We start from the raw sequence: 26,948 nt of genomic DNA, 5'->3' as shown, positions 1-26,948 counted from the left end.
GTCTTGACGATGAGGACACGGGAAAAACCCTGCAGTGTGCGATTTAGAAGCAAGCAGGATCCAGCTGCTCCCTCGCTCACCAGGTTCCTGGACAATGTAGGAGACACCACTGGACCCATCTTTGCGATCTTCAAAGGCAATCTCAGCCTTGCTCGGCCCCTCAACTGCGATGGACAATCCTCCAGCTCCAGCCTCACGTGTCCATATGCTAAACTCCGCTGAAGGAAGCAGATTGCAAAATGTGTGCAGTGCACCATAATTTATTTCAGTCAGGCTTTTCAGCAGTCAGTCAACTCAAACATTAGATGTTTTTTTGCATTTTAAAATGACAATCTTCACGTAGACACATACCTGGAACTCCTGCTTCTGCTCTCTCCAGTCCCGGGCCTCCTGCACGGACCTTGTGAGCACCGCCTTCTCCAAGAGGTCCCACAGTGAATTGGAATGGGGAGCCTGGGACATGCTGGCCCTGGTACTTCACACTCACCGTGTGAACACCCATCTCAGTGGGCACAAAGCGAATACAGTAGGTGTTGTTTTCTCCCTCCATGATCTCAGCCTTGTGCACCTTCCCAGAGGGGCTGGTCACCTGGGCAGTCATGTCAGCGATGTTGATCTCTATAGGTCAGAGATTAAAAAGGTCAGGTATAATTTAGAAACTGAACACTCAGATTATATAGTGAAGTTGACGAGAATTCTAGGAACTTTTGGTGCGATTTTATTTTTACCAGGAATCTTCAGGCTCAGGTCGCACTGGCTACCGACATTGGCAACAGATGCAGCCGTTCTCTTGCGAGTGATGCTCTCCTTCATCCTGCCCTCTCCAGTCACCTTCACTGTGAAAGCACTGCCTGTGAGAACAGAAGCAATGAATTAGAAAAAGATACATTGACCATGAAACATACATTGGCCACCATTCAAATCATTTATAAAAAAAACAAAAACCATACACCAATAAATACCTGGAACATGCTGGTCAGCAAACTTGATGTTAATGATGTAATTTCCTGGTTCTGTAGGGCAATACGTGACCTTACAGGTTCCATCTTCCTGATCCTCAGTGTTGATGTCCACCTTACTTGGCCCTTCAATGGACAGGCTAAGACCTCCATAGCCTTGAGCAAAGAGCACCATCAACACCTCTATCAGTACACTTCAGTGCTACACTGGACGTCATTAGGCATCACAGTTACCTAAAAGTTCTAAACATGGTTGCAACGGTTTACGGTCAGCTTTTCATGGAGGCAGCCTGCCCTCACCTGCGTCTCTGGTGTCGATGATGAACTCAGCTGGCTCAAACGTGCGTGCCTCGCTCAGACCCTGGCCAGACACACGCACCCGGCTGGCATCCGCAATCTCTGACTGGTTAATCATAACAGCTATAGGGCTGCTGGGAATATGGCGGCCATTTTTCTTTATGTTCACAAGGTGCTCACCAATCTCCTTAGGCACAAAAGAGACACCTGAAGAAGTACCAAAAATCCAAATGAGATTATGATTCCCTTTCTTTCTCCTTCTATGTATCTAAGACTTGCTACTTCACAGGAAGCAAGAAGCAAAACTCAGTGCAGGAAGACAGCCTGTACCATAATTAATGCCACCTCAAGTATTCTAACCAATGGGTGGTTGAGATGGCAAAAGAATGATTAATGTGTAGGGTGTTTTGGTAGCAAGGACAGGAAAGAGGTGGTATCTTCTCCCATGGTTGGCTTACCCACGTGGCCGTTGCGCAGCATCTTGAGTAGGCATGGCTCTTCGCGACCAGAGGGCGTGGTGAGGGAGGCAGTCAGCTGGCTCAGGTCCAGCTCTCCAATGTCTAATGGGATGTCAGCAGCAGAACCCACTTTCAAATGGGACATGCGCATGGAGTCGTCACCTGTGAACAGAGAAAACTTGATCACCACCGACCTGCATGTAATGGATAATGCAACTGGGATTAAAGAATACCATCTACCACCAGTCTTTGGCCATTATTCATACAAGTCTCTCCACCCATCATCTGACCTTAGGACAGTTACTGACCTGTGATCTTTGCCACGAAGGGACTGCCAGGGATGTGCTTGTCATTGTACTTGACGAGGATGTTGTAGTCTCCAGGCAGCACAGGGAGGTAAGACACGGTGCAGGTGCCATCCTGGTTGTCTGTGCAGCTAATGTCTGCCTTTGATGGCCCCTCAATGGCCAGAGAGAGACCACCTGATGAACACATTAACCACCTTTTCAGTGTTCCATCCCACTGTTTCAGCAACCAGCTTTACTACATATAATGGAGCCTTGGTCAATGAGATACTTGGCTTTAGTTTAGAGGTTGCGTTAAAAGGAGCAAAATGCTACTGTACCTTCTCCAGCATCTTTAGTGTTGACAGTGAAGACAGCAGGCTTATTGACCATGCCGTGGATCAGACCAGGGCCATAGGCAGTCACATGTCCACTGTTGACAAAATCCACATAGAACTGCAGTGGACTTCCTGTCGGGGGGGAGAGAAAGGAGTTTGGAGTCCAAGATGCTTTATTCATGTTCAGATTTGCCTCCAATTATATAAAAATAAAAGCCATAAAAAAAACCCACACCATTTACATAAACACATTTTACCTGGAATATGTATCCCATCATATTTGATATCCATCTCATGTAATCCAGCTTCTGTGGGAGCATACTTCACGGTCACAGTGCCATCTTTATTATCCGTTATATCTGGCTTAGCCACTTTTCCAGATGGCATTCTTACTTCACCTGAGAAAGATTCAGCATGTTATTTCAAAGGCTTCTTCATGTGCCCACCAACAGAGGTGACATGTCTTGGAGCACTTGCCTGTGATCTCTCCCTTCTGGATGGTGAAGGGAATGACCAGATCAAAGGGTCTCAGTCTAGCCACATCTAGCCCATTCATGCCCATAGGCCGGTCAGTCGCCTGAAAAGCAGGACAAAAAGATCAGTACTCTGACCTCAACCAGAGGAAGCATGCTTATTTAGCCCTGAAAGGGGTTTTATAGCAATTTTTGGATTGAAATATTGCACAAATTTGATGTCTACAAGAAAAACAGTAAGAGCAAGAGAAAAATGATTGTCAACATTTACAGTTTACCCTTAATAGCTTGAAATGTCACATTATGAATTTGTAAAAACAAATCTTTGAATAAAGGCATTAGGTGAAATCAAGTACAAAACCACATACAACAGATCTAAATAAAAGTGGTGAGGAGCAACATTGGCAGAAAAACAAAACTGGTAGAGTGGGTACACTATATGCCCAATAGAGGGGGGGGGGGAGAGAAGAAGAATGACGGTAATGAAGAATGACGGTAATGAAGAATGACATCTGCCAACACGAACGAGAGAGGAGAAAAAAAACAAAACCAAAACCACCATTTCATGACAAGAGAATGAAGGCTCAGTCTGATTTGCTAGTCTGGGGGGGGGGGGGGGAATGCATAGTGAAAGCCAAGCAGACAAGACAGTGACAAACCACAAAAAGGAACCAACCAAACTAAATTAAACCACAGAGATGAACATACAGCATCAACATGTCATTTTGTGCCAGCCATTTTGTTAAAATGTGGGTTTCCACATTTATTGCTTTCAAAATGGCTGCCGTTATCTGAACGGGACCAGACGGAGTTAGACGAAACAGGACCTACACCTGCGGGGAGAGAATATAGCAGTTGGAAAATGAAGATGAGAAAGAAAGGGGGGGGAGGGCTGAGTGCGAAGGGGAACGTCAACAAGGAACAAAAAGTGAGGCAGACATGGTAACAGGAAAGCGGGAAGTGTCAGTACCCATGGCTGGCCCATGTTGGGCGCGTAGGCGTACTGCGGGACCTGGGTCTGCTGCAGAAGCCGGTCAGGGGAGGCACCTTCCAAAGCCTGAGACAGGATGACAGAATTGACTGTGAAATACTCCAGTGCTTAAGCATCAACACTGGTATAGAGCATTCCTTCGGGAAGCTGCTTATGATTGAAGAAGTCCAAGCCTCTGTCAGAACAAAAACTACTTAAACACCACTGGATTCTATTCAGTTAGTAAGATTAGAGCATCATGTCAAGTATTTATCTACAAATCTTTTCCTCGTCTAAAAGATGTTCATCCAAATCATTTAAAGGCAGACACGTCTGCTGCAACAGAACTCAACGGCCAGGTCAGGGTGGAGGATCAAGCAGCCTGTCTACGTACCGTGACCTGGAAGGGACTGTTGGGGATATGCTCTCCTCCAAAGCGCACGCAGATGACATACTTCCCAGGCTGGGGAGCCGTGTAGAAGATGTCAAAGGTTCCATCCTCATTCTCTACCACGTCCACATCTACCTCTGCGCCATCTGGAGTGCACACTGTGCATGTCACCTTTCCCTTCCCAGCAGCCTTTGCATCCACTGTAATGACTGTCTGCTCTCCAATTTGGATAGTAGGACCAACTCCAGCACCTGAGGAAGGACAGAGATCAACTTCAAAGCAAGCATATGGCCACTGCACACAGCCAGTTTGTTCCCTTCAGCTTCAGTATCTAACCACTTGGAGCAATTTTTCATTCTACCATGCATCCTACCTCAACACACTTCTATGACACAATGGGAGACTGAAGAGGTGGCGGTCGAAAGGTTAAAGTTCAGGCTGCACAATTATGATGGATTTTGAGCAGTACCGTGACTGCATTTAAACATTTAAGAAATCTCTGCACTTGAATCTTAAATATTTCTGCTCTGACCAAGCTCTGAAGTGCTCAAGAACTGAAACGTCTAAACATCTCAGTAAGCACACGTCAGGAGCTTTATAAATAATGTTGCTCATTTGATGGCAATCCTCTCCATTTTTATACACTTCATGAACCAAAAGCCTTTTATGATTATTTAACTTTTGATTAATACATAGTTGTGCAGTCCTTAAATTTCAGCTCACTGGGCTTAATGAAAATCATACATCTGCTCTTCAGTTTCTCCGTCACCTCAGCGGAGTGTTACATCCCCGTAATTAATGTCCTAGTTTTATTAATGCAGAATGTTGTGCATCAGAGAGGAAAAGACCTCAGTCTCAAATGCATTTAGTAACCTCAAGGGCAAATTCCACCATACATTCAAATGAAAGCCAAACTCAAGTTAGTGATTAGTCTTTTTTTTTTTGTTTTAGAACATGCTGCCTGTTGCATTACAGAAAGACAGGAAGAGGACAAGCCAATGCACTGACCCAAAAAGCTACATAAAACCTGGGAACTACATTCTTAATCTAAATTAATTTCACCTTTTAAGAGAGACTTTTAAAGAACAAACTTAAAATTAGACAATTAATGGGTTTTGAAGGAGTACTAATCAGAAAAGCAGGATGGTGCCATTCTGCATGCAAAAAGAACAGTCTGGAGCGAGACATCCGTCAAAGATCTTACCCAAACCGTGACCTCCAATTGAGACTGAGAACGTGAGAAGCGGAGTGTGGAAAAAGTGAGAAGTAAAGGAAAAACAAAAAAAATAAAAATAAAAAATCAGGACAATACACAACAAAATGTGCTCAAATAAAAGAAAAAAAAAAGGAAGGAACTGTTTTTAAATAAGTAGTGAACAGTGTGCTGGGAGTGAGAGCAGCTCTGCACAACAGGGTGTTTTCTGAGTAGGTGACAAGGTTGGGAGCCACATACACACAATCATTTAGAGGTCTTCAACCAGCATAACCATTGAAATACTACATACCACAGAAGGGTAATGCATTGATTAAATATTTGAGTGGTTTGGCTTTTGGAAGGAATTTTAAATTAGGGCTGAAATTCTTAGGCACAACAGAATACTCTGGCTGTTTAAAGATCAAAATAGTTCATTTTATATATATATATAAAAAATGTATTTCAGTCTGGACACACTAATTCCCACTGCAGAAAACTGCACCCAGAGAGGTAGACATCTTCAAAGTCTTATAGGATAAATTTTCTGAATGGAGATGCATAGGGAAAAAACAAAAAACAAAAAAAAAAACCCCACAAACATTCAAAAATTACATTTAATGTTTCAGTGATTGAGCAACTAGTATTGTACAGGGGAAGCCTACCAGTTACTGTGCATTTGCTGGCATCTCCTGTGGGCACAGCTCTGATGCGGTATGGGGAGTACGGGATCTCATCCCCACCATACTTGATAAGGATGGTGTAGCGCCCAGTCATATCAGGCACATAAGACACCAGATAAGTGCCGTCCTGGTTATCACGAATGTTTGCCTTCTTGGGCTTCCCTTCTGGATCCTAAATGACAATATATGCATGAAAACAATTGCTGAAAGACTGCCATCAGAAAAACAAAATGCCCCCATTTTAATGAATTCTAAGCTAAGCATGACTGTGGCAGTTCAGCAACAAACTCTTGAACTTACAGTGATCTGCACAGCCAGAAGTCCTTCTCCAGCATCCTTTGCATCAATGGTAAATTCCACTGGAAGGCTGGCAGGCACACCGGTGGTATTAAGACCAGGGCCACTGGCACGGACCTTACTGGCATCATGTGTGGGCAGAACCTTTACTTTGAAAGGACTAAAAAAGAGACAGCATGTTGGATGAAGAGGAAGACAAGAGGGAGAAAAGCAGCATGAAGTGCCAATTTATTCAGTGAACGTTTATATTTCGGAGTCTGCTTGAAGATTTGTCCTCCACCCCCTCTGACCTTCTAGCAAGTTTTAGTTGTTGCAGTCATCACAGTGGCATAGCAATTATTAGCTTGCTAATGGAGCAATATCCTGACCTTGTGCAGCTACCCAACTTGTCTCTATGGAACAGCTGTCTGTACTAATCTGTGATAGCATGACTGGTCAGTCACAATCAGTAGAAGAGGAAACCAAGCCATGCAGCAAGCCAGCGTAGACTGCTGGGTCTCAGACGGCATCACTGCCAATTCAATTCTGGCCTGGTTTAAAAAGTACAGTGTTGGTAGTGGCTGTGATGCAGGTGTGTACCTGCGTGGGATCTCCTCATCAGCATACAGTACATTAACAGAATATGACCCTTCTCTGGTGGGCACGTAGCTCACAGTGTGAGTCTGGTCTCCATTATCCACCACCTCAACTGGCTCCACCACACCTGAATACATGTTAAGACCAGCATGTCAGCATCAGCTTGGTTTTCCTCATTTTTAAAAAGATGTGTTTAAAGTGCACTTAAAAATAAATAAATAAATTCAAGAGTCCATGCATGCCCACATTCTTTTACCTTTGGGTCCCTGCACTCGGACCTTCAGCGGAGCCACACCTGCCTTGCTGGCATCCACACTGAAAACCTGCGGGACATTGGCCCGCACGTTGGTCCCAAGACCCTGACCCTGGCATTTCACCTTTGTGGGATCAACAGTATCATGGACAGGCACAGAAAAAGGACTTCCTGCAAGAGAAGGTAGTAGTATTAATGATTTTTTAGGGGGGGGGAGAAATGACAAGCTAGGAGAGGAGGAAACAGCAACTAAATAAATAACCACCAGTGACTGGCTGGCCTCCATAGGTGATGTTCAGGTTATAAGTCCCTGGCTCATATGGGATGTATTCAACAGAGCAGCTGCCATCTTTGTTGTCAGTGCAGGACATCTTTGCCTCCGAGGGTCCCTCCATAGCCAGACCCAACCCTCCTGTACCAGCCCCACTACAGACACACAAATAAATAAATAAATATGTGAGAGCGAGCGAGCGAGCGAGCGAGCGAGCGAGCAACACTCAGAACTGCAGCTGACTATTCACCGGGTCTCCACAGTGAACTTGTTGGGTTTGTTGGTGATTCCAGCCTGCAGTCCTGGACCATGTACGCACACACGAGCTGGGTCACAGCCCTCCGTCACGGGCACACGGAACGGGCTGTTGGGAACTGGGGCATCATCATAGGAAACCTCCACTCTGTGGGGACCTGCCCATAAACACCACTCATCAGGCCAAAATTTGGTTTACCAATATTAAAGCTAAACAAGCCATTGACCTGTGCTGCGGCTCTCGAAGAACCATGAAGGCTTACCCTCTTCATAAGGGGTGTATTCCACTTTGTAGGTACCATCTCCCAGGTCCCGGATGAGAGCCTCAGTGCGGTTGCCAGATGGGTTGTTGATACAGGTCTTGATGTGTTTGCCTCCAGTTTTGGTAAGAGCACGAGCATCAACAGTGAAATCTGTGGTAGCCTCTCTGAAAACTCCTTCAGAGGAAATAAGAAACATCTTAAAATTGCACAAAGGAATTTTACCCTTAGTCGTATTTAAACAGACAACAGAACATGCATTGTGAGTAGGGGAGGTAAATCTTACCTTTGCCTTCAACCCCAGGTCCAAACACTTTTACACCACTAGTTTCTACAGCTGGCTCCACACTGAGTCTTGCAGGGAAGTTTGGAACATCTTGTCCACCATAGCGGATGGTAAGAGTGTAGGCTCCAGGGTACAGTGGAATGTAGGTGATGGTGTAAGTTCCATCACCATTATCCTGGATGTGGACTTCAGCCTCAGTGCCATTATCAGAGATTATCTCAATGGTCAGCTCAGCTGGGCCAGCGTTGGTGCAGTCAACCACAAACTGGCCAGTCTCGCCAACTTTGGCTCGCTCCAAACCTGGGCCAGAGCAGCGAACCTGAAAACCAGAGCAAATGAGTCAGTTGTAGATGACCAGAACAATGTAGAGAAATTAGATCAGCTTTTTGCAGAAACAAATCAATATATCCACAGAGCAACTCCCTCACCTTAGATGGGTCAGTGGGAGCCACAGCCTCTACAGGGAAGGGGCTTCCTGGGATGGGGGCACCATCATAAGTGAGCTCCAACTCATAGGGTCCCTTATCTCTGGGAATGAAGCGGACCTGGCTGGTTTCTGGGCTTAAACCTGGTTCCACCTTACACGCCACCGGTTTACCAGATGGTCCAGTCACCTTTGCAGCAACTTTACCCTGGCCACCTGCACCCTTTGACTTTACTGTAATATCCTGGTCTTTCCCAACAGTCATCTCTGAAGTGGAAAGAAATTGCAAGAGTTTTTTGTTTTTTTTTTTTATTAATTATTATTCCAAAGCATTAGGGAGTAAAATTGTTATTGGACTCTTGCTTCAAAACATCAAAGCAGTACATGGATGTAATAACATACTTTCTCCAAGGCCTGCAACTTTAATCTTGCTGAGATCCAGTGAAGGAGCCACAGCCACAGCAAATGGGCTCTTGGGAATGGGGTCACTGCCATAGGTCACATTCACACCCATATTACCCTGAAGAGAGAAAACTGGGTAAAGCAGATCTTACACACTTCTGGTTTGTGTTAAAAGGGCCAAACTGGCACTAAATATCTGAATACTTTAAAAGGATCAGGACTACTGCTCTTGAAAATGGGAATTGTGTTCTTACCTGTTGCACTGGGGTGTATTTGACAGTATACGTGTTGTCATGGTTGTCGATGATGTCAAAGTCTCGCACAGCCTCTGCCTTGTTAGGGCCAGTGAACTGAGCATCCAACTTGGCTTTGCCTGCTCCCTTGGCATTTACAGTAAAATGAGTGGGCTTGCTCAATTCCACACCTGAGGGAACAAATCATGGAGCACAATTATGCTTGTTCATTTATGCCACATCTCTGCCTGATATGGACCAAAATGTAACCTATTGACATATGTTCTCACCAGTGCGGCTGAGACCAGGTCCCTCTGCTTTGACCTTGCTGGCATCATGTGAGGGATCCACTTTAATTCTAATGGGCGTCAAGGGAATGGCCTGTAAGACAAATCAGATGTCAACACTCGCAAGAACATGAACATGCACACCCATGCATGCACCCACACACAATCGCTACTTGCCTGATCAGCAAACAGAACCATGATAGTGTAGCTTCCAGCTCCAGGGGGAGTATATTTAACTGTGAAGGTGTCATTATCATTTCTGATGATGTCAAAGTCGATGTCAGCCTCAGCTGGTCCCACCACGCCTGGAGCACACTTAATGCCAATACTGATATCACCTACAGAGAAGAATGAAGTGTTGAAGTACAGCAGTTACCAAAAACAGATGTGATGCACCAAAAGCTTAGAGTAGGATTGTTATTAAAAAAAAAAAACAACAAAAAACAAAGTTTACCCTGGCCAGCTTCTGAACAGTCCACAGTAAAGTACGTTGGCTCATAAGCCTTCAGGCCTGTCTTGGCAACACCAGGTCCAGATACCTTCACCTTATTAGGATGGCATCCAGCTCCAATATTCATCTACAGGTTAGGTTAAGAACACACACACACACACACATCAAACATATATAACCATATAAAAAGTGTAATGCAGGTCTTGAGATTTCAGCAGCAACTGACCCTGAAGGGGCTCTCTGGGATGTTGACTCCACCCCAGGACACCATGACTGTGTGTTTGATGGGTTTACGAGGGTTGTAGCTACAGCTGTATGTCCCGTTACCATTATCCTTCACCTGCATGTCCACTGGGTTTCCATCACGATCCTGAGAGGAGCAAAGAATCATAATGATCATCTTGTTTTAATCCTCTAAACATGGTACAAAGGGTATAGGCAACATACCTGAGCTTGAATCTTTAGAGGAGCTTTGCCACCCAATTTGGCATCCACAGTGAACTCAGCTGGTTTCCCTACAGCCAGACCGCTGCTCTGGAGGCCTGGGCCATAGGCCTTCACCTACAAATGCAGTGAAGTAAACAGGTCAGTGCCCAAACACTTGGCATTTGCAGCTCTCATGTTCGGGCAGTAAGCAGCTGGGAGAAGCATCTAGACCTTTTCGGGGTGGAAGTCTCTGTCTGGCGCCGGTATGATTTCAGCCATGAAGGGGCTGAGCTGGATGTCCTCGTTCCTACAAAGCACATGCACGGCGTACTCGCCCGGCTCTGTGGGCCAGTAGCGCACGTCACAGGAGCCGTCGCCCTTATCATCGCACTCTATCTTGGCTGGGGATGGACCCTCCACAGAGAAACCTGAGCAGAAAAGCAGTGAAGGTGAACCACTGGAGTGGTCTGCCATGTGTTTCAACAAATCCTCATGACCAAAACAGGGTCCCAGTTTGATAATGTGGCGTGCAAAATGCTGGATGAGCTCACCCAAGGTGCCAACGTCGTCTCCGACCGCCTCCACCACAAAGTCAGCAGACTTGCCCACAACACCACTCTCCAGCCCTGGGCCCCATGCTCGCACCTGCTGTGGTCCTGCCTCGCTGCCCACCTTCACTTCGAACGGGCTGACAAAACAAAGTGGGCATGAATGGGGAGGCCAGATTTACAGTGCCTTGCTTTTGCTTCCCTTTCTGGGATGATGGTAGATACAGCAGCCAAGCCTAACCTGCGAGGAATATGCTGGCCACCCCAGGTGATTGTAATGATGTAGGTGCCCAGTGTTGTGGGGTAATACTCAAAGCTATAGACTCCATCTCCCAGGTCCTTCTTCTTACAGGGCTCCTCCAGACCCTCTGGAAAACAATTTCATGTGTGACAGACGCATACAATACAAAAACAACCCCATTTGCTTGTTCGGCCCTGGGCATCACTCACTAGGGCCTTTAATGGTGACCTTCAGGTCTCCTGTGCCAGCTCCTTTGGTGTAGACCTTAAACTCTGCCGTCTCCTTGATCCGCAGGCCTTTGGGCTGCAAGCCACGACCCTTGGCTCTGCACAGGCTGGGGTTGCAGGCTGAAAGAGGAAAATGACATGGAAAGTTAATTACCATGTGCAATGCGCACCCCAAATACCCAATAGTTACTGGAACAGTTAGGCTTTTCAGAGACGGGCAGGAACTCCCGGACATGCTGAAGTGGAGATAGAAGGAACAATGAGTGGCAGAGCCATTATCTTTGCCAGGCTATGAGCACAGACAAAAGAGGAAACGGACAGCAGAATCAGCAGCACAGTGCATCAGTAAAGGAAGCTGGGCTTGTGTCTCTAGCTGACCAAAAAAAAAAAAAAAAGGTTAGTAAAGCCTTGAAAGATGACTGCAGCATGCGTCACTTAATGCTGATCTCCATAGGCTTCCACTGAGATGGAGATGGCTCTATTAGTAACAAGAGTTTTTTGGGATTTGCCCCCCCATTTAGAATAGCTCACTGTGGCTGAGAGACACCATAACACATCGGCTGTATGCAGAGGCAGAATGACTTCAGTTCACAAAACATGCAGCACGTCAACAGTAAGCAAGCAAAAGTACCCAACACTGATCCATGGGCACAGGAAATGATGTCAGAGGCCAAGAGACCGATCCAGAGAGAGAGGAAGAGAGATCACCAAAACAGATGACAGCTGTCCTTCAGGATGATAGAATCAGCAGGAAAAAACAGTTGAGAGAAAAAGGAGAATGAGAAAAGCAATGACAGAAGGTGCAGTAAAAACAAATCCATCTACAACTTCCCATAAGACTGCAAGTCTATGCACCAAAACGTCTTTTCAGGTACATGTGAAGTGGACACGACCATTCGTGCCCCACCAAATCCTCTCCCTCCTACAGCTTCACCAATAGCCACTTCTCTTTCCTGCGCCTCACTCCCCTTCACCCTGCTTTGTCAGCTTCTCACCCTCGCCCACGTTGACCGTGTAGGGGCTCTTGGAGATCTGGCCACCAGCAAATGTGATGTAGATGACGTGCTGGCCCTCCTGGGTGGGTTTGTAGGTGCAGCGGTAGCTGCTGTTGCCCTTGTCCTCAATCTGGTGCTCCACACTGTCCTTCTTGCCGCTGGGATCCACAATGACCACCTCCACTTCTCCCACTCCTGCACCTGAGACACAGAAGGAAAGAGTACAATTGGAGGGGCAGTGGGGAGAAATAAATCTTGTAATTTGCCACAACCCCAAACTGAAGGGTTTTGAAGGTCAGGCATCATTTTAAATAATTGTTAATTCCAGTTTTGTAGTTCTTTTCCCAACTCTCCTATTCCCCATTTTAGTGAAGATCACTACTGCAAGGAACGAACATAAGGGAATGCCTACCGGCAGTATAGACGTCAAAGTAGGTGCTCTTGTTAGCTATGTTGCCCACAGCCTCCAGGCCAGGCCCCTGAGCAGTAACCTTGCTGGAGTCTCCCTGAGCCATCCCCACATCCACCTCAAATGGGCTCTTCGAGATGTGCAGCCCTGCAAACAGCACTGTCACCTAGGGGACAGGACACAGGTCAAGGGTAACCACTGTGAATGGCATAAAAGTCAATTAAGGCACAACGTTTTAAGCCTCTTTACATATTGGATCACTTAACACACATCAAGATATGACCCATCATTTACCTTATGAAGCCCTGTGACTTTAGGAACATACACTACTGAGTAAGTGCGATTCTTGTCATTGTTGGGCGTGACTTTAGCCTCCTCACGGTGGCCAGCTGGGTCCTCCACATAAACCAGAACCTCTCCCTGGCCTGCACTGATGGTTTCCACAGTGAAGACTGCCTTCTTCATCACCACATTACCAGTGGGTTCAATACCTGGATACAGAAACAGTGTTCGTCTTCACCACGGTGGTTTCATGGGATTGTACATCAGTTTGCATAAGTCAGCACACCTTGTGCAGTTTTGCACTGGGCTTCGATGGGTACATCATACCTGGACCATAGGCACGGGCCTTTTTGGGATTGAGTTTGGGGCGGAGGGGGGCACCGGGCTTTAGCTTGGCTTTAGGGAATTGTGACAGGTAGGTCATGACCGAGTGCTCGTCCACATTAGGATCCACGATCTCCTCGGGGGTAATGACCTGGTAGAGGGGAGAGAAAAGCAGGCAATGCACATAAAACAAGTAACTTGATGCACATCACTTAGCATCAAAGGAAAACGGCAAAAAACATCCTGTGCTCGAGTCATAAGCAGGGCCCATCTTGTACGAGACGACCGACACCACCACATGTCAGACTGTGGGCACAAGACAACACAGCAGAAACAACACTTGCAACTGACTGCAAGCAATGCACGAGACGTGGCACGCAATCAAGATGTACCTACATAGTAAAATGATTAAACCACTACCAGACTTGTATGGGAGATTGTCGTCATGATGTTCTTGGCAACCAAGTAACAAACATTAACAGTAACCCCATCATCAGTTCTTCCACCTGGTGTTAGCCCAAGATATTTACATTCCAAAACAAAATCATTACCAAAACAAACAAACAAAAACAAAAATCAAACAAACTCGCTTCTCTCCCCCCAACTGAAACGAACTACTGTTGCAGGGGAACATCTTCCCATTTTAAAGTTCTTGACTGGAAAAAGACCTTTGTTAAATATGACCCATTTTGTTTGTAATATTTTAGCATATAGTATTTAGCATTTGAATATACAAATTTGTGATTTTCAGTACAAAGCAGTAGCAGAATTTATCTCCAAAACTAATGTTTCTAAAAAGGTCAACATCAGAATTATGGAGACAAACTTTCCATTCTCTTGCATATAGAAAAGCTTTAATGAATTTCTAGAACTGCTTATTCAAGACATGACACCACACACAAAAACCCCCACGTCACACTACAGCCTCTTCATGGAGTACATGATTTTAAAAAGGGGATCTGCCAGCAGCAATGGTAAATCCGCCCAGACAGACAAACTGAGCCCATCATGGTTACCTGAGGCACACCCAGCCACTCATCAGCCTGCTGCATGGCCTCACGGGCATTGTCCACAGGCTTTGTCTGATCCCACGAGTCCCAGTCTGGACACAGACCTATGGAATCACAAAAAGCATGTTCAGACAGGGCTTGATCTAAACCATCAGATCAGTGATGGCAAATTCAAGACTTGGAGGACAGCAGCACTGCTAGGTAAATTCACCCATTTTGTTTTTTTAAAAGAAAGAAGGGGGGGGGGGGGGGGGAAGAGAGAAACCAAACCACCATCTTTTCAGTTCTTGAAGGGTCGGTTAAACAAAAAAAAAAAAAAAAAAAAAAAAAAAAAAACACACCTGACCACACATCCTGCTCAAAACTCAACATTTGTTCCCTCAAAACACAGTTCCTCTTGCTATGCTGGCTAGCACCTGGCTGCAAAGTCCTTCAAAAATACTCCAAGTATGCCAACCATCCCCAAAACAAAAAAGGCATAGGTCACCATACACCCCCCCTCTCCTCCAATCAGGTGGCTGTGCACTGGAGATCTGCCCCCTCCCTCCACTCAGCCTCCCCTGCAGTTTAGCTTGGTGACCAAGGGCCTCACCTGGAGCACAGCTGTCCACCAGTGCTCCCAGGGCCTTGCCCGACTGCCAGTCACGGCTGAAGTTGGTGATGGGAAGCTCGGGTAGCTTGTTCTGGATCCAGCCCAGGAGCCTCTGCTTGGGTGTCTTCTGCTTGGCATCATCCGTGTCCTCCTCTTCATCCCACATTGGCATGGAGATGGAGTAGTGCAGGATAAGGGTCCATATCAAGCCCAGGATAAGCTTCAGGTTCCCATCCACGATGGCCTTGCTGTCTGCAGGGGGAGGAGACAGAGAAAGAGTTAGAGGAGAGTGAGGAAAGGCATGGAGTGGAACCAACAGAAGAGAGATCTGTGACTGACACCAGTAAGGCTTCTCCATCTCTGGGCTTTTTCCACAGATGGAATTTTTTTTTCACTTTATAAAGGCACTGAGATTCATTTTCATGATGGAAATGTCCCTGCTATTAAACAATGGAAATCTTGTCCATCAGCACAACATCTCCAAAATATACAGATCTGCTCAATTTTAGATTCAGCAAGCTTTTTACAAAAATCTTTAAATGAAGGCAGAAAGCTATGGATTACGTGGTGGGGTTATTTGGCACCCTCCCATCTATAGACCGTTTCAGGACAATACCTTCCGAGTGGGAGACTGCACTAAAGCCTTGCAGCAGAGAATGCGCAGGACAGCAACCAGTTACCAGGCCTACGGTCCAGCAGAAGCAGACCACAATTCATACCTACTCCACCCTGACCGGCTGTGGAAACAGCATTACTCAGTTAGCATTTGCACTTCTCCATTTATCTCGGTAACCAGCGGCAGCACACACCCATCCGGCTGCCTATGCAGTTAGCAGCAACGCTCAGAGTCACAAACACTGAAGGATCACGTGAGCCGAAGACACCCCAGGTTCACACCCCCAAAAACACTTGAACGCACGCTGAGACACTCCTGTCCCCTGCAGCAGAGAGCACACAGACCTTGGCCCGAGTTGAGCCGATTAAAGGAGGCTGTAGATAACCCGGGCGATTACAGGCTGTTACAGCATGTGCTCAGGGTAGCGTGGGGAGGGGAGAGTTCTTCCTGTTCTAACTGAAGCATGGTCTGCTGAGTACGGACTTCAATTCTCCACAGACAATGCCCCCCACCGCCCAAACACACCATGGCCACTCCCTCTCGGAGAAAACAAGTGGGTCATCTTTATGGAATTCAACACACGTAAATGGACACACAAGCAAGAGGGTTCTGGACATCCCCATAGCACTGAGCAAGGTCAGCATTACCCAGCATCAGACTTCCAAGAATCTGCCTCAAATAGAAACCTGAACACATTGTAGATTTTGAAACCTGGCATAACATTCATCCTGCTCCTGACCCTCACTCCACTGTGCCTTTCCTGCCATGTGAACGTTATATTTGCAATTTCCTTTTCAACAAGCCTCCCATTCATTTAAGCATGCTCTACAAGCCTCTAACAAACCCTCTTAAAATAAAATAAAAATCTCAGCTTGGCTTCTGATGAAGAGCCTACTGAACTTGACCCAGGCGTCTTCAGTCTGGAAGAAAATGGCTTCAAGACCACCCCCCATAAAAAGAACAGTAGTCTTGCTCAAAGCCCTAGGAAGGGGGGGTAAACACCAGGAGGAAAGAGCGGCAGGGGGAGGTGTGTGTGTGTGTGTGTGTGTGTGTGTGTGTGTGTATGTGTGTGTGTGCGCGCGCAGACACATCTGATGGCTCACTCTTTGCTCGTCACACTAAAAGGTCAGGCTGGGGTGAGACAGGGTAGGGTGCATTGTGTGCATGTGTGACACCACGCCCTCATGACTGGAACAGTCACCATGACAACGTATGCATGTGATAATGCTTCAGAGACAAGCATTATACAGAGAAGACGGATTGTGCACGTGGCACAGGAGGGCGGCATTCTGCAGCCCAGAGCAGGCTGGAGCATGTCCTAGCACCATGAGGGATGTGTTGAGCTGCAGGCTGGGTAGGGTGTGGCAGTCACCCCAGCCTTGTGCACTACTACACACCATGTGTGTAAGAGCCGACCTCAGGCTAGCAGAACAGCTGGGGAAAGAGCTACAAACACGCCACTTCTCTTATGCAACACTGCCTTCTTTTAACGGCCGATGAATTGTGTTCACCCAGACGCATTTGCTAGGCTTAGGCATGGCCCAGATCCCAATGCTCTCAATGACGCATGGCTGAGTGGGGGTATGGCTTGAAATACCAGGGGTACAGCAGCACCAATACACACTTTTTGGTCCGGAGACGGCCACTCAATTGAGCTTCTTATTGGACAACTCGTCTGACAGATGGCATTACACATTCTGCAGATTCCTGGGAACCACAAACTATACTTTATAGTGTATGTGTGTTTTAGTGGCAGATGTTTTGAAGCCAGGGGGCTGATGACGCACATCACAGTAGCAAACAAAACATGGGAATCTATACAACAGCATTGCCACCACGCCAGCCTCAGACCTTTTTTGGACATGGATAGTCTGGGTTGGCCATCAAATTCCCAAAACATGAAATCAAGAGAGACACAGGAGGGGAGAGGGAGAAAGACTTGACAGTAGTAGGTTGGGCATGCTGGCTGAGGTATTTCACAAGCCTGACTCATCATTTCAGGACATGGAGCACCGATTTCTTGAGACACATTCCCATGACTCACCGTCTCTCTGGACCTACTAAACAACTACAGTGCCTCTGAGTGATCACCTCTAACCCCTTGCCCAGACCTCTGACACACCATGACAAGAACCACAGCAGATGCATTTCATACAGCCTAGGGGGTCGGGGCCCCATCCCACCAGGAAACCAATAGGCACGTTCATTCTGGTGAAGGGGACATCTAGAACTCAGAACAGGCTACTTATTGCTTTCTGTGCTAAACTTCAAAGTAAAAATGAGGGGGTAGTAGCACCAAGAGCATGGCAGCAGGGCAAATCCTCAGGAAATTGCCCACATTCCCATCACCCAGTCACACATGCATCATTCCATTCATGTTTAATGGTGTGAACCTTAAACAGAACTAAAGGAATATAAAAATGGATATCAGCCAGCATTCAGTGTTAATACTTGAGCTGCCCGAGAGTATAATTTGGGGGTCTAGGGCTTAAGACCCCTGAGCAAGGCCATGTGGCAGAGACACCATGCAGTACCACATTACCACATACAGGAAAGCTTTTTCAAAATCTAGTGTCCAACACGCACTTTGAGAACGAACTCTGCGTGCAAACTTCCTCTTTCTTTCCTTTCTGCTGCTTCCAGATGTCCCTCCCTCTTCTGCCTCACTCTGCCTCCCCCCCCTTTCTTTTGGAAGCGCTCCCCCTGGTTTTTTAGCCTTAAAAGGGCAGAAGCAAACTTGATCCTGGCAGGCTACCCATTTCCCTGCATAGAGGTTTCTGATTACAGCGAGGGAGGGAATCCGTGTGAGGGAGAGAGAGAGAGAAGGAGGGAGGGAGAGAAAGGCAGAGTCAGAGAGGGAGGGAGAATAGAGGAGGAGAGAAGGGGGGTGGGGGAAGAAGGCGAAGAGGGGAGGGAAAAAAAAAAAAAGCCTGGAACACTGAAAACTGCTGTGTTTGGTCTTTTGTAAAACCCCATATTGACGAAACTGGATCGTCGTCATTTGGCTCCGTGTGTTCTGCGGCTGGATGGAGCCAAGTTACTTCAGCCTACACACAGTAGCCCTTCATAAGAAATGTTATTATGCCCAAGCTCAGAGGATTGATGAGTAGGTGCTATGTGCTTAAGCCTCCCATTTAAAAGAAAGCCAGCTGAAGCCAAACATTCAAGAGATTTTGCACTTTCAGAGAATGACGCGCCTCACATGTGCATCTATACATTTCAATTAAGTTAGCAGTCAGTAATTTTTAGCTTCTGTCCATTGAACTCTGGTGGTATTATCAGAGTTTTGGTGGCACAATCACTTGCAATGGGGGAATACCACAATCCAAAAGCTCTCTAGTCATTACACATCATCTCTAATACATATGGCTGCAAGAAGCCAGGACTCATAACAGCAATGTCGCTGAAGTAAGCATCTACAGTAAGGAGGACTCTGCAATCCTTCAGCCAATTAAACACCTACATTCCAGGGCATATTTACTCCCATGTTATTATTCTGCACACCAGCACAAAAATTGAATAAAAGGGAAGGAGAACCACAGCCCAGTCAGGACAACTTTGCAACATCACTCAAAACTAGCTTCACAAGTGGTGCCAAACCAAATTTCTCTATCTGCTGACTTGGCCTCAGAGGAGAACTGGATTACGGAAGTCCCAGAAGAACAGAGGAAAACTACCCTCACCTGAACATTTCTTATAAAGCCACCTCTAACCGCCTGTGTGTTTGGAAGGCTTTCAGAATATTGGAAAATGCTAGTGAATCACAGTATTTAAAAAAAACCAAAAAAACAAAAAACAAAATGCAACCGGTGAGTCACCAGGACCCATTCGTGCAAAGTACTCTTGTTCTAAGCCTGACTGTCTATTTAAAATGTCTGAGGGATGAAACCATCTGCACACTCTTACCAGGTGCTTTCCATTGTGGTTGGCATAGGCGACATGCTCTCACGTAGGCAGGCAGGCACGCACGCACACACACACCTTCCTCAAATCGCTGGCATGAGATTTAAAAAAAAAAAAAAGCCTGTTACACTCAATATCCTAGATCCACTACACCAATTACCTACTCCTCCTCTTAAATACACTGCAATACACCAAGCTTTCCACTTACACAAACGTACCGTAAGCCTTCAGCACCACACCAGTTCTCACACAAGGGTTGGGAAGGAACAGGAAATCCTGGCATTAGCTGAGGAACCTCTGGAGCCTCGATAGGCTGCAACCAATAGCTGCTATGCATCACAGGAATACACAAGATCATGAGTTAAGAATCCAAGCTAAACATGCAGGTCTCTGAAACAGCATCAAATGCTCAAAACGGGCTACAGCACTGGCATAGGAGAAAAATCCATACATGACACGCGTGTAACAGAACCAAAATGGCAAAAGAACCAATCTAGCATCATACCGATGACAATGGTCAGAGCAGGATGCCAAAGGAGAACTGCTTAAAAGACGGTCAGATCGTAATCTGAAGGAGTTCTGAATATAAATCATTAGTGCAAAGTTACCTCCAAATTATCAATAATGTTAAAAGGGCAACAAGTCATTTCTTATGTCTTATTTTGATGTGTGAATAAGTGTTTTGGCCAACAAGGATGAACATGCATCTCTGCAACAGCCCTAAAGCTCAATATTCACTGTAGTGTAGGTGGCTTACTTGACGTCACCCCATCCTAACACCAGATGCCCTGCTGTAATGGGGCAAATGAGTACAGCAAATATCACTTCACACTGGTGGGGTATGAAACAGAACTTGCGTTCTGCAAAGCCAGTGATTAACCACTAGTGCCCATCTCCCCTCCCCACCCACTCATGTTTAAATGGGGCCTTTAGATTTATGACCTGATTAACAGCAGACAAGCTAATTAAAATATGTGCAAACCAGTAATCTTTTGAGTCACTGATGCCGACAACCATTTCAGAGCAATTTGCATCTTAAGGTCCATGTCAAGCTTGGAATCTTTAAATAGTTTAAATGTGTAAATCTCTAAACTTGCAAGCTTTAGGCTCTTACTTTAAAAAAAAAAAAATCTTGACTTCGGTGGCAGGCCTGAGTCAAGTTCCATCCTGAGAGCTATGCAGCAAGGTCCTGGCATGCAGATTGAGCAAGACAACAATCACACACAGCCACACCCAGAGATGACTGCTCGAGATGGAGGGTGTTTCTTGCTTTCTAGCACCTGAAAGCCCTACACGCGTCTCAAGCGGGTGTGCACACAGAGGGTCGATAAGGTTGTTGGAAAGCTGGGCACGGCCCGTCCTAGCTGTGCAAGAACACGTAGACATCCATGTTAGGTGTGCAATAGTAGGGAAAGTAGCAGTAGGAGTTAATGAAGCCGTTCAGGATCTCAAAAACTTGATCAAAGATTTAGCTTTGATCAGGACGAACCTGACACGGGGATCATCAAAACTGCAGAGGGCCTATAATCAGAACAAGCAAGCCGCACAGGTGAAAATTCAGGACCCTGCTTGCCACTGCTACAGTACAGGCATCCCATACATCTGCATATCCACAAAGGGCCCTGCAGAAAATGCCACATACTATAACCCCTTCAACTCAAGTCTCATGTCAATGCGTGAAAGCCAAACAGCATCAAGTAGCTGAATCAAACAAGCTTCCTCCAGCTGACGTAAAAACATTACACGGCATCACCAGAGGTTTTAGTTACTAATATTTTGGCTTGATATCTCCAAGGCCTGTTGTGGAAAGCTGGCTATGCAGAAACATTCAAGTGCTCCATATCTGACCAACCAACATTTGAGCAATGGGCAACCTGCCTGGGCTATGGGCAGGGATCCTCAAATGTTATCACTTAACCAGATACAGTAGACTACAGAACAGAGGCAAGAAGTATGGGCAAGACTGAAGGGAGGTTGAAGTGATTTATGTAAAAATGAAAGCACAGCAGATAAGTCTGTATCTGAATGTCTCAAGACTACACATGTGCATTCCAATGACTATGGCACCCATAAAACTGCTACACATTTAAAATTCCCTTGAATCAAATTTTTAAAATGTGTTCTGCTCCTTTAGCAATACTACTCTGCAAATAATGAAAGCGGAGTACATGTTTTATAAAGACAAAACAGACCAATATCCCTGAAATATATCTACCAAGGGCAGAACAGAGTGTGATAACTATGTCTAGGCAGCAAAAGTGGGTTTAGCCCATTTACCAATTGGATTTACTTAAATTAGCCACTATTCCCCAATCTCACTCACTGCATTTTTACCCATGGTGGACACGTCCAAGAAGTCACTAGGAGTAACAAAAAGTCCAAATGTGTGCGGTGAACTCAGTAACCGAAAAGGGCGTGCCCTGTCCTGGATGCTTTGTAAGAAACACGCCAGGCGTGCATCTAATTATACAAGTAGTGACAAGACCTAAAAGAGGATTTAAGGATTTTGTTTGTTACAGTATGGATGACCCGATCAATGAAACACAAACTATGAAGTCAATTCAACTCTAAAATAAGCAATCAGTAAAAAGGGGGCCCTAGAACTATGGAAAAGTTTGGGATGATGCAAACATTCACAATGACAGGATTAGCTCCCCACCCTCCTCGCGCACGTTTTGTTTGGCATAATTTATTTGTTGCCGATAAAAAGCCCTCGCGGGGTTTCAAATCTTTAAAATCTACGTGGACAGTCGGCATTCGACTCAAAATATAGAAATAAATAAATAAAATCGGTCGGCCACAACCCCTAAAAGCGCGGCTTTGGTCCAAACATTAAAGTAGGTTGTTACAGGTTAAATTACTTATCACAGCAAGAAAACCTGAATTATCTCGTTTGTAGATGCATCCAAAGCACATGTAAAGTTCAGAGTATGACTGTACTAAGATACTACAACATTAGGTCATATCGGATAATGAAAGACGATAGCTAAATATATTCGGTGTTTCCATCTAGGCCCGACTTTGCATTATTCGTGCCCGTTATTGTGTGGCCTAGCATTATAGATGTTCGTGTCCTGGGCGTCTCTCGGCATAAACATGTTCTAAAACCTAAATATAAATACATGTATAAAACGCTGACCCAGTTTTAGAATTCGCAATCATGGAACTCATCGAGAGAGAACCAAAAGCAAGGAGAGAGAGTCAAAGACACCAAAACTTGCATCAAAAGTTGGTTTGCTGCGAAATTTAAAAGACCCAGTGCTGTGGAACGATTCTGGGATCAGTTACAAAAGTAGAGAAAAGTTATGCTGTGGAAAGTTAGCGGTCTGTGGGATAGAAATTGATAGATTTAAACAAACAAAAAAACAAACACATACCTATCGACACAAGTTTAATGTTCTCTTTGTCGAGGAACTCCAGAGCCACCGAGACGTTCTCCAGTTGCATTTGCCTGAACGTCGGCCGCTGATTGTACTTGCGGAACATCTTCTTCTGACTGAGCACCTCCAGAAGCCCGATCAGCCGGAGTCCATCGCTCAGGTCCGTCTGCAGGTTCGCTATGCGCTTATTCACACATTTCAGATGTTCGTTGCACCATCGAGTAAATGTGTTTTGTTGGATCTTTTTCCATGGTGCGTCTTCAGCCAGATCTTTCTCCGTAGCGGGCATGTCTGCGTCCTTATCCGGGGAGAGAGAGGCGTTGGATACGGGAGAGCCAGCGCTCGACTGGTGGAGGCGTGAGTGTTGACTCATTTTTATTGACTCTGGTCTCCCTCACAAGTTCGCTGTCTCGCTTTTAGGGTGGAGTCTTGAAGAACTGCTAGGCTCTTCTTTGTAATGTTCTTGAACTACAACAAAGACAAATAAGTAAACTCAACGAAATTAAGAAATCTCAGAGAAGGTTACATTTATAAAACCCCTTTTAAAAAAAAATTACCGGTATGTTATTGGAATTAACTAAAACATTTTGTTTATAATAAAGAGTAGGTACTAGGTACTGATTGGAGAATTAAATGAACCTGCTAACACCTTGATTGCATGACTTTTTTTTAATTGAGAAGGAGGTTGCTCTGTGCTGTTATGAGAGTCTAGTGCGTTGATGTTGTCAAGCGAGCCCGTTTCCTTTCTTTTAAAAGGGTGGCGTTTGAATGGTATACTTGAACTGCCGCCACAACATAGACATAAACGTTTGTTTTTATTTTTACCTAGTTATACTGTATTTCTATTTTTTTATTAATAAAATAAATATGTAAATAGCAACACATTGAATGTTACAATAAACTGTATGTTTACACAACTTAAAATTTGAGAGTTTATCTATCATCCTCTAGTGCTTCTGGAAAGCATTCCAGTGATGCCATCACAAATAAAGATGCTCCGGAATTAATCTACACAAAGAAAGAAGTCTAGTTCTCCAGAGGATTTACAAATTCAAATGGATATTGTTTGCTGATTGGGCTGTTTGCTGATGGGCTGATTGCTTCTACATTTAATATATGTAATATTCATGTGTTGGCATATATCCCATTGTGCATAAATATGGGAAAGCACTGTTGGGAGAGGACCTGCAAATGATATACTAAATATCCAAGATATATAAAATCATAATGTTATTGCAACTTGTATCTTGCTTGGATTTATTAAGTTGGAGCAATTTAGCAAACAGCTCTGATGCATTAATTCAGTGTTTTACTAAATAAGGTAACTAAGTCAAAACTGTGTGTGGAGAACACCAGCCATAAAGAATGTTTTCCTTTGGTCTTTTTTTTTCCTGAATTTTCCTCCACTCGAGAATGTAAGGAATGCCTACCATCTAGCCACTGACGCCCCCTGTCCCCCAAAACAACCACAGTTCGTTCTCTCGCTCTCTTTCTCTCTCTCTGTCTGTCTGTCTGTCTCTCTCTCTATCTGTCACTCACTTTATCCCCTTATGTGCACACACACACACACACGTATGTGTACACAGGCCAAAACGAGGAGCGGGGCAAATATGCGGATTAATTTAATATCTATCGCGAACATTTAGATGTAAAGCTTAGATCGTAAAGTTTTGTATTCGAAACTCAATATAAAACTTAGTAGCTGCTTCGAGAAATTAAAGATAATAAAGTGAGGTATTCCATTCCGTTATCACGCTAAACTCATTTTGTACTTTGGCGCCATCTGCAGGACATAAAAAGAAACCCGTGGGAATAAACGATGGAATTCCGGTAAATCATACCAGAAGTCAAGGGCATCAGACGGTCCCTAAACAAAATGGGGTCAAAAACGAGTAGTAGCTTCACAGTAAGGGTTTATGTCCTAAATATTAGTTGTGCCCCATGTTATAGTATCACATTGTCGTCATCGTTTAACTTAAAATATCCTGCATGTAGAAATATATAATTGGCCACAAGAAGAAAAAAAAAATCATATGCTGATTGGCCTACTATCACATCATGAGCAAAGGCATTTGTTCAGGGTGCGTGCTGCTGCAGTGCACATGGCACGCGTTTACGACCGCGCTCGCACTGCACGAAGCGGAAGCAAGCAGTTTGGTTAACCCACATACTGCCAACCACAGCGAGCGCTATCTCGACGGGAGAAATGAAAAACACAGATTGCAGCCCTTCGACATTAGAGCTGCCTCTCTCTTTATTTCGTATTTCGTTATAAGTAACAGAAACAAACAAACAAACAAACAAAAAACAGTGTTATTGCGTGAATGGCTAGACATAGACTATTGTTAGTATCTGCTCGATGCACTGAATCGTAACCCACGAGCCAAAGGCCATTTCTGTGTATAAACTACAGGTTGTTTGCTTAGTGAATTTTTTAACCTTGTGTGTGCTGTCGCTGACGTCGAGGTTGCTACACTCAGGTGAGCATTTTCCAATGCATAATTCCGAGTGAACTTAGGGGGGCGCAGTCCACATTCACATCAGAGGCTGGACAGAGAGCGGACCTTTCCCATATTTTCCCTTATTTGGTGAGGAGGCCTTAATTAGATTACGGGGCTGACGCGTTGAAACCCCTGGATAGAGCCAAATGATTTGTGTATGTCAGTGCTTTACACAAATCAAAACACTGACCACTATCAAGAACAGTAACACTGTTCCGCGTCGGTGTAAGACGATCCAGAATAGCATAACGAACAGCACCAACTGAGTACAACATCAGTTTAAGCGAATATGAACCTCTCTAGCGTAGTTCAGACACTTCTTATTTAGATTTGGTATAGTGATATGCATTTGATCTTATACCCACCCTATAATGGTCAAAGGTTAGAAAATGTAACAGGTCACGCGATAGAAATCTGAATGAACTGAGATGTGCCAATCGGAACATCACTGCTATGATCTGCTGTTTTAAACAATGTTTTCGAAATTACAAACAGACTATAACAAACACTTGGCAACCCTGGTGTACAACCCCTAAACAAACTAGGAACGGAACCTAAAATACTTCCAATGCCCCCCAAAGTCCGACTGTACAAGAACTGTTCTCCCGTCCACAATTTAACGCGTTTAACTTTTCCGCGGTCCGGCCACTTTCTTATACTTGTAGCCAAAGTTCAATTTAAAAAGCTCAAACAATGAATAATGCGCATACACGATATGTACATCTAATTGCTGTACAACTATCAACGCACTGTAGCTGCAGAGCTCAGTTCACGGACAGCATGAGCTGCACAAACGCACATATAACTTTACTATAAGAGAGATACGGAAGGGAGAACTTTCTTACACTTTTTGTTGATTTGCAAATTGCCTTCAAATGGTACCTTCTTCTTCTGTATCCTTTACGACTTTGCGCGTAGCACAGGGAAAAATGTACTATGTTAGTGTCCCTCCCTCCCGGACTGACCGAGCCTCCCTGGGGGAAATGCGAGTTCGGTGAACTCCAGAAAGAACACTAGTGACACCCCTTGGCCTTTTCTATCTCCTTCTCTCATGCGTGTCCCCAATGCGAGAGCCTTAATTGGTAAAGTATCAAAGAGGAGGGGGATCCTTTTCCAAGCAAGTGAGCACGGCTCTGTGAAAGGCTGACGTTATACCGGCGACCGCGCCTTCGGATTTTAAAGGTATGATGTCACCCTGTTCCGTGCGCCTGTATCAGCTCCATCTGCCCGTGCAGAACGTCTGTGGACTGTTTCTTCTCAGGTCGAGCTTTTAGAACAAGAGCCTTCTTAAGTGGAAACACTCCTAACATTTTGCTGTTTTAACGGTTTCCTTAACAGTTATAGACGGCGCTAGTCCTGTCCGGTAAACTTAAAATAAATAAATGAACGACAAGCGCACAACTAGTTTAATGCAATTACTTTAGCCTATATTACCTGTAATGTAAACGGCCCGT

At 45.2% G+C, this 26,948-nt stretch overlaps 1 protein-coding gene and 1 long non-coding RNA gene across 5 annotated transcripts in view; one reads left to right on the top strand and one right to left on the bottom strand.

The window, feature by feature from the left end:
* flna (filamin A, alpha (actin binding protein 280)) overlaps positions 1–26,480 on the bottom strand; it is a 30,357-nt gene extending 3,877 nt beyond the window's left edge. The window contains exons 1-41 of one of the 4 annotated variants that reach the window (XM_026998219.3): positions 26,340–26,480; positions 22,991–23,461; positions 15,095–15,346; positions 14,509–14,606; positions 13,496–13,643; positions 13,181–13,377; positions 12,890–13,052; positions 12,478–12,678; positions 11,465–11,602; positions 11,256–11,382; positions 11,018–11,154; positions 10,698–10,894; positions 10,488–10,601; positions 10,267–10,410; positions 10,044–10,167; positions 9,767–9,927; positions 9,593–9,683; positions 9,324–9,493; positions 9,070–9,187; positions 8,672–8,934; positions 8,244–8,562; positions 7,961–8,134; positions 7,693–7,855; positions 7,437–7,597; positions 7,175–7,342; positions 6,922–7,045; positions 6,346–6,502; positions 6,028–6,217; positions 5,375–5,398; positions 4,174–4,421; positions 3,780–3,866; positions 2,814–2,913; positions 2,594–2,734; positions 2,340–2,468; positions 2,023–2,196; positions 1,715–1,876; positions 1,260–1,463; positions 963–1,115; positions 729–851; positions 352–618; positions 81–218 (exon numbers count right to left, since the gene is read on the bottom strand). In XM_026998219.3, the coding sequence (XP_026854020.2) occupies positions 81–218; positions 352–618; positions 729–851; positions 963–1,115; positions 1,260–1,463; positions 1,715–1,876; positions 2,023–2,196; positions 2,340–2,468; positions 2,594–2,734; positions 2,814–2,913; positions 3,780–3,866; positions 4,174–4,421; positions 5,375–5,398; positions 6,028–6,217; positions 6,346–6,502; positions 6,922–7,045; positions 7,175–7,342; positions 7,437–7,597; positions 7,693–7,855; positions 7,961–8,134; positions 8,244–8,562; positions 8,672–8,934; positions 9,070–9,187; positions 9,324–9,493; positions 9,593–9,683; positions 9,767–9,927; positions 10,044–10,167; positions 10,267–10,410; positions 10,488–10,601; positions 10,698–10,894; positions 11,018–11,154; positions 11,256–11,382; positions 11,465–11,602; positions 12,478–12,678; positions 12,890–13,052; positions 13,181–13,377; positions 13,496–13,643; positions 14,509–14,606; positions 15,095–15,346; positions 22,991–23,366 (6,625 nt within the window). In that variant the 5' untranslated portion in view covers positions 23,367–23,461; positions 26,340–26,480. The remainder of the gene's footprint in view (positions 1–80; positions 219–351; positions 619–728; positions 852–962; positions 1,116–1,259; positions 1,464–1,714; positions 1,877–2,022; positions 2,197–2,339; positions 2,469–2,593; positions 2,735–2,813; positions 2,914–3,779; positions 3,867–4,173; positions 4,422–5,374; positions 5,399–6,027; positions 6,218–6,345; positions 6,503–6,921; positions 7,046–7,174; positions 7,343–7,436; positions 7,598–7,692; positions 7,856–7,960; positions 8,135–8,243; positions 8,563–8,671; positions 8,935–9,069; positions 9,188–9,323; positions 9,494–9,592; positions 9,684–9,766; positions 9,928–10,043; positions 10,168–10,266; positions 10,411–10,487; positions 10,602–10,697; positions 10,895–11,017; positions 11,155–11,255; positions 11,383–11,464; positions 11,603–12,477; positions 12,679–12,889; positions 13,053–13,180; positions 13,378–13,495; positions 13,644–14,508; positions 14,607–15,094; positions 15,347–22,990; positions 23,462–26,339) is intronic. The other 3 variants (XM_026998221.3, XM_026998220.3, XM_081706942.1) reach the window with 3 other exon arrangements.
* Positions 26,481–26,537: 57 nt separating this feature from the next.
* The window catches only part of LOC113570053 (uncharacterized), a 14,669-nt gene continuing 14,258 nt past the window's right edge, over positions 26,538–26,948 (top strand). Inside the window, exon 1 of the long non-coding RNA XR_003409859.3 lies at positions 26,538–26,676. This is a non-coding gene — a long non-coding RNA (uncharacterized LOC113570053). The remainder of the gene's footprint in view (positions 26,677–26,948) is intronic.

Source organism: Electrophorus electricus, chromosome 24 (genome assembly GCF_041902795.1).
Source record: "Electrophorus electricus isolate QZ-2024a chromosome 24, ASM4190279v1, whole genome shotgun sequence".
In the NCBI taxonomy this organism is placed as follows: domain Eukaryota; kingdom Metazoa; phylum Chordata; class Actinopteri; order Gymnotiformes; family Gymnotidae; genus Electrophorus; species Electrophorus electricus.
Note: the sequence above shows the minus strand (reverse complement) of the source record. Positions and strands in the feature narration are given on the sequence as shown.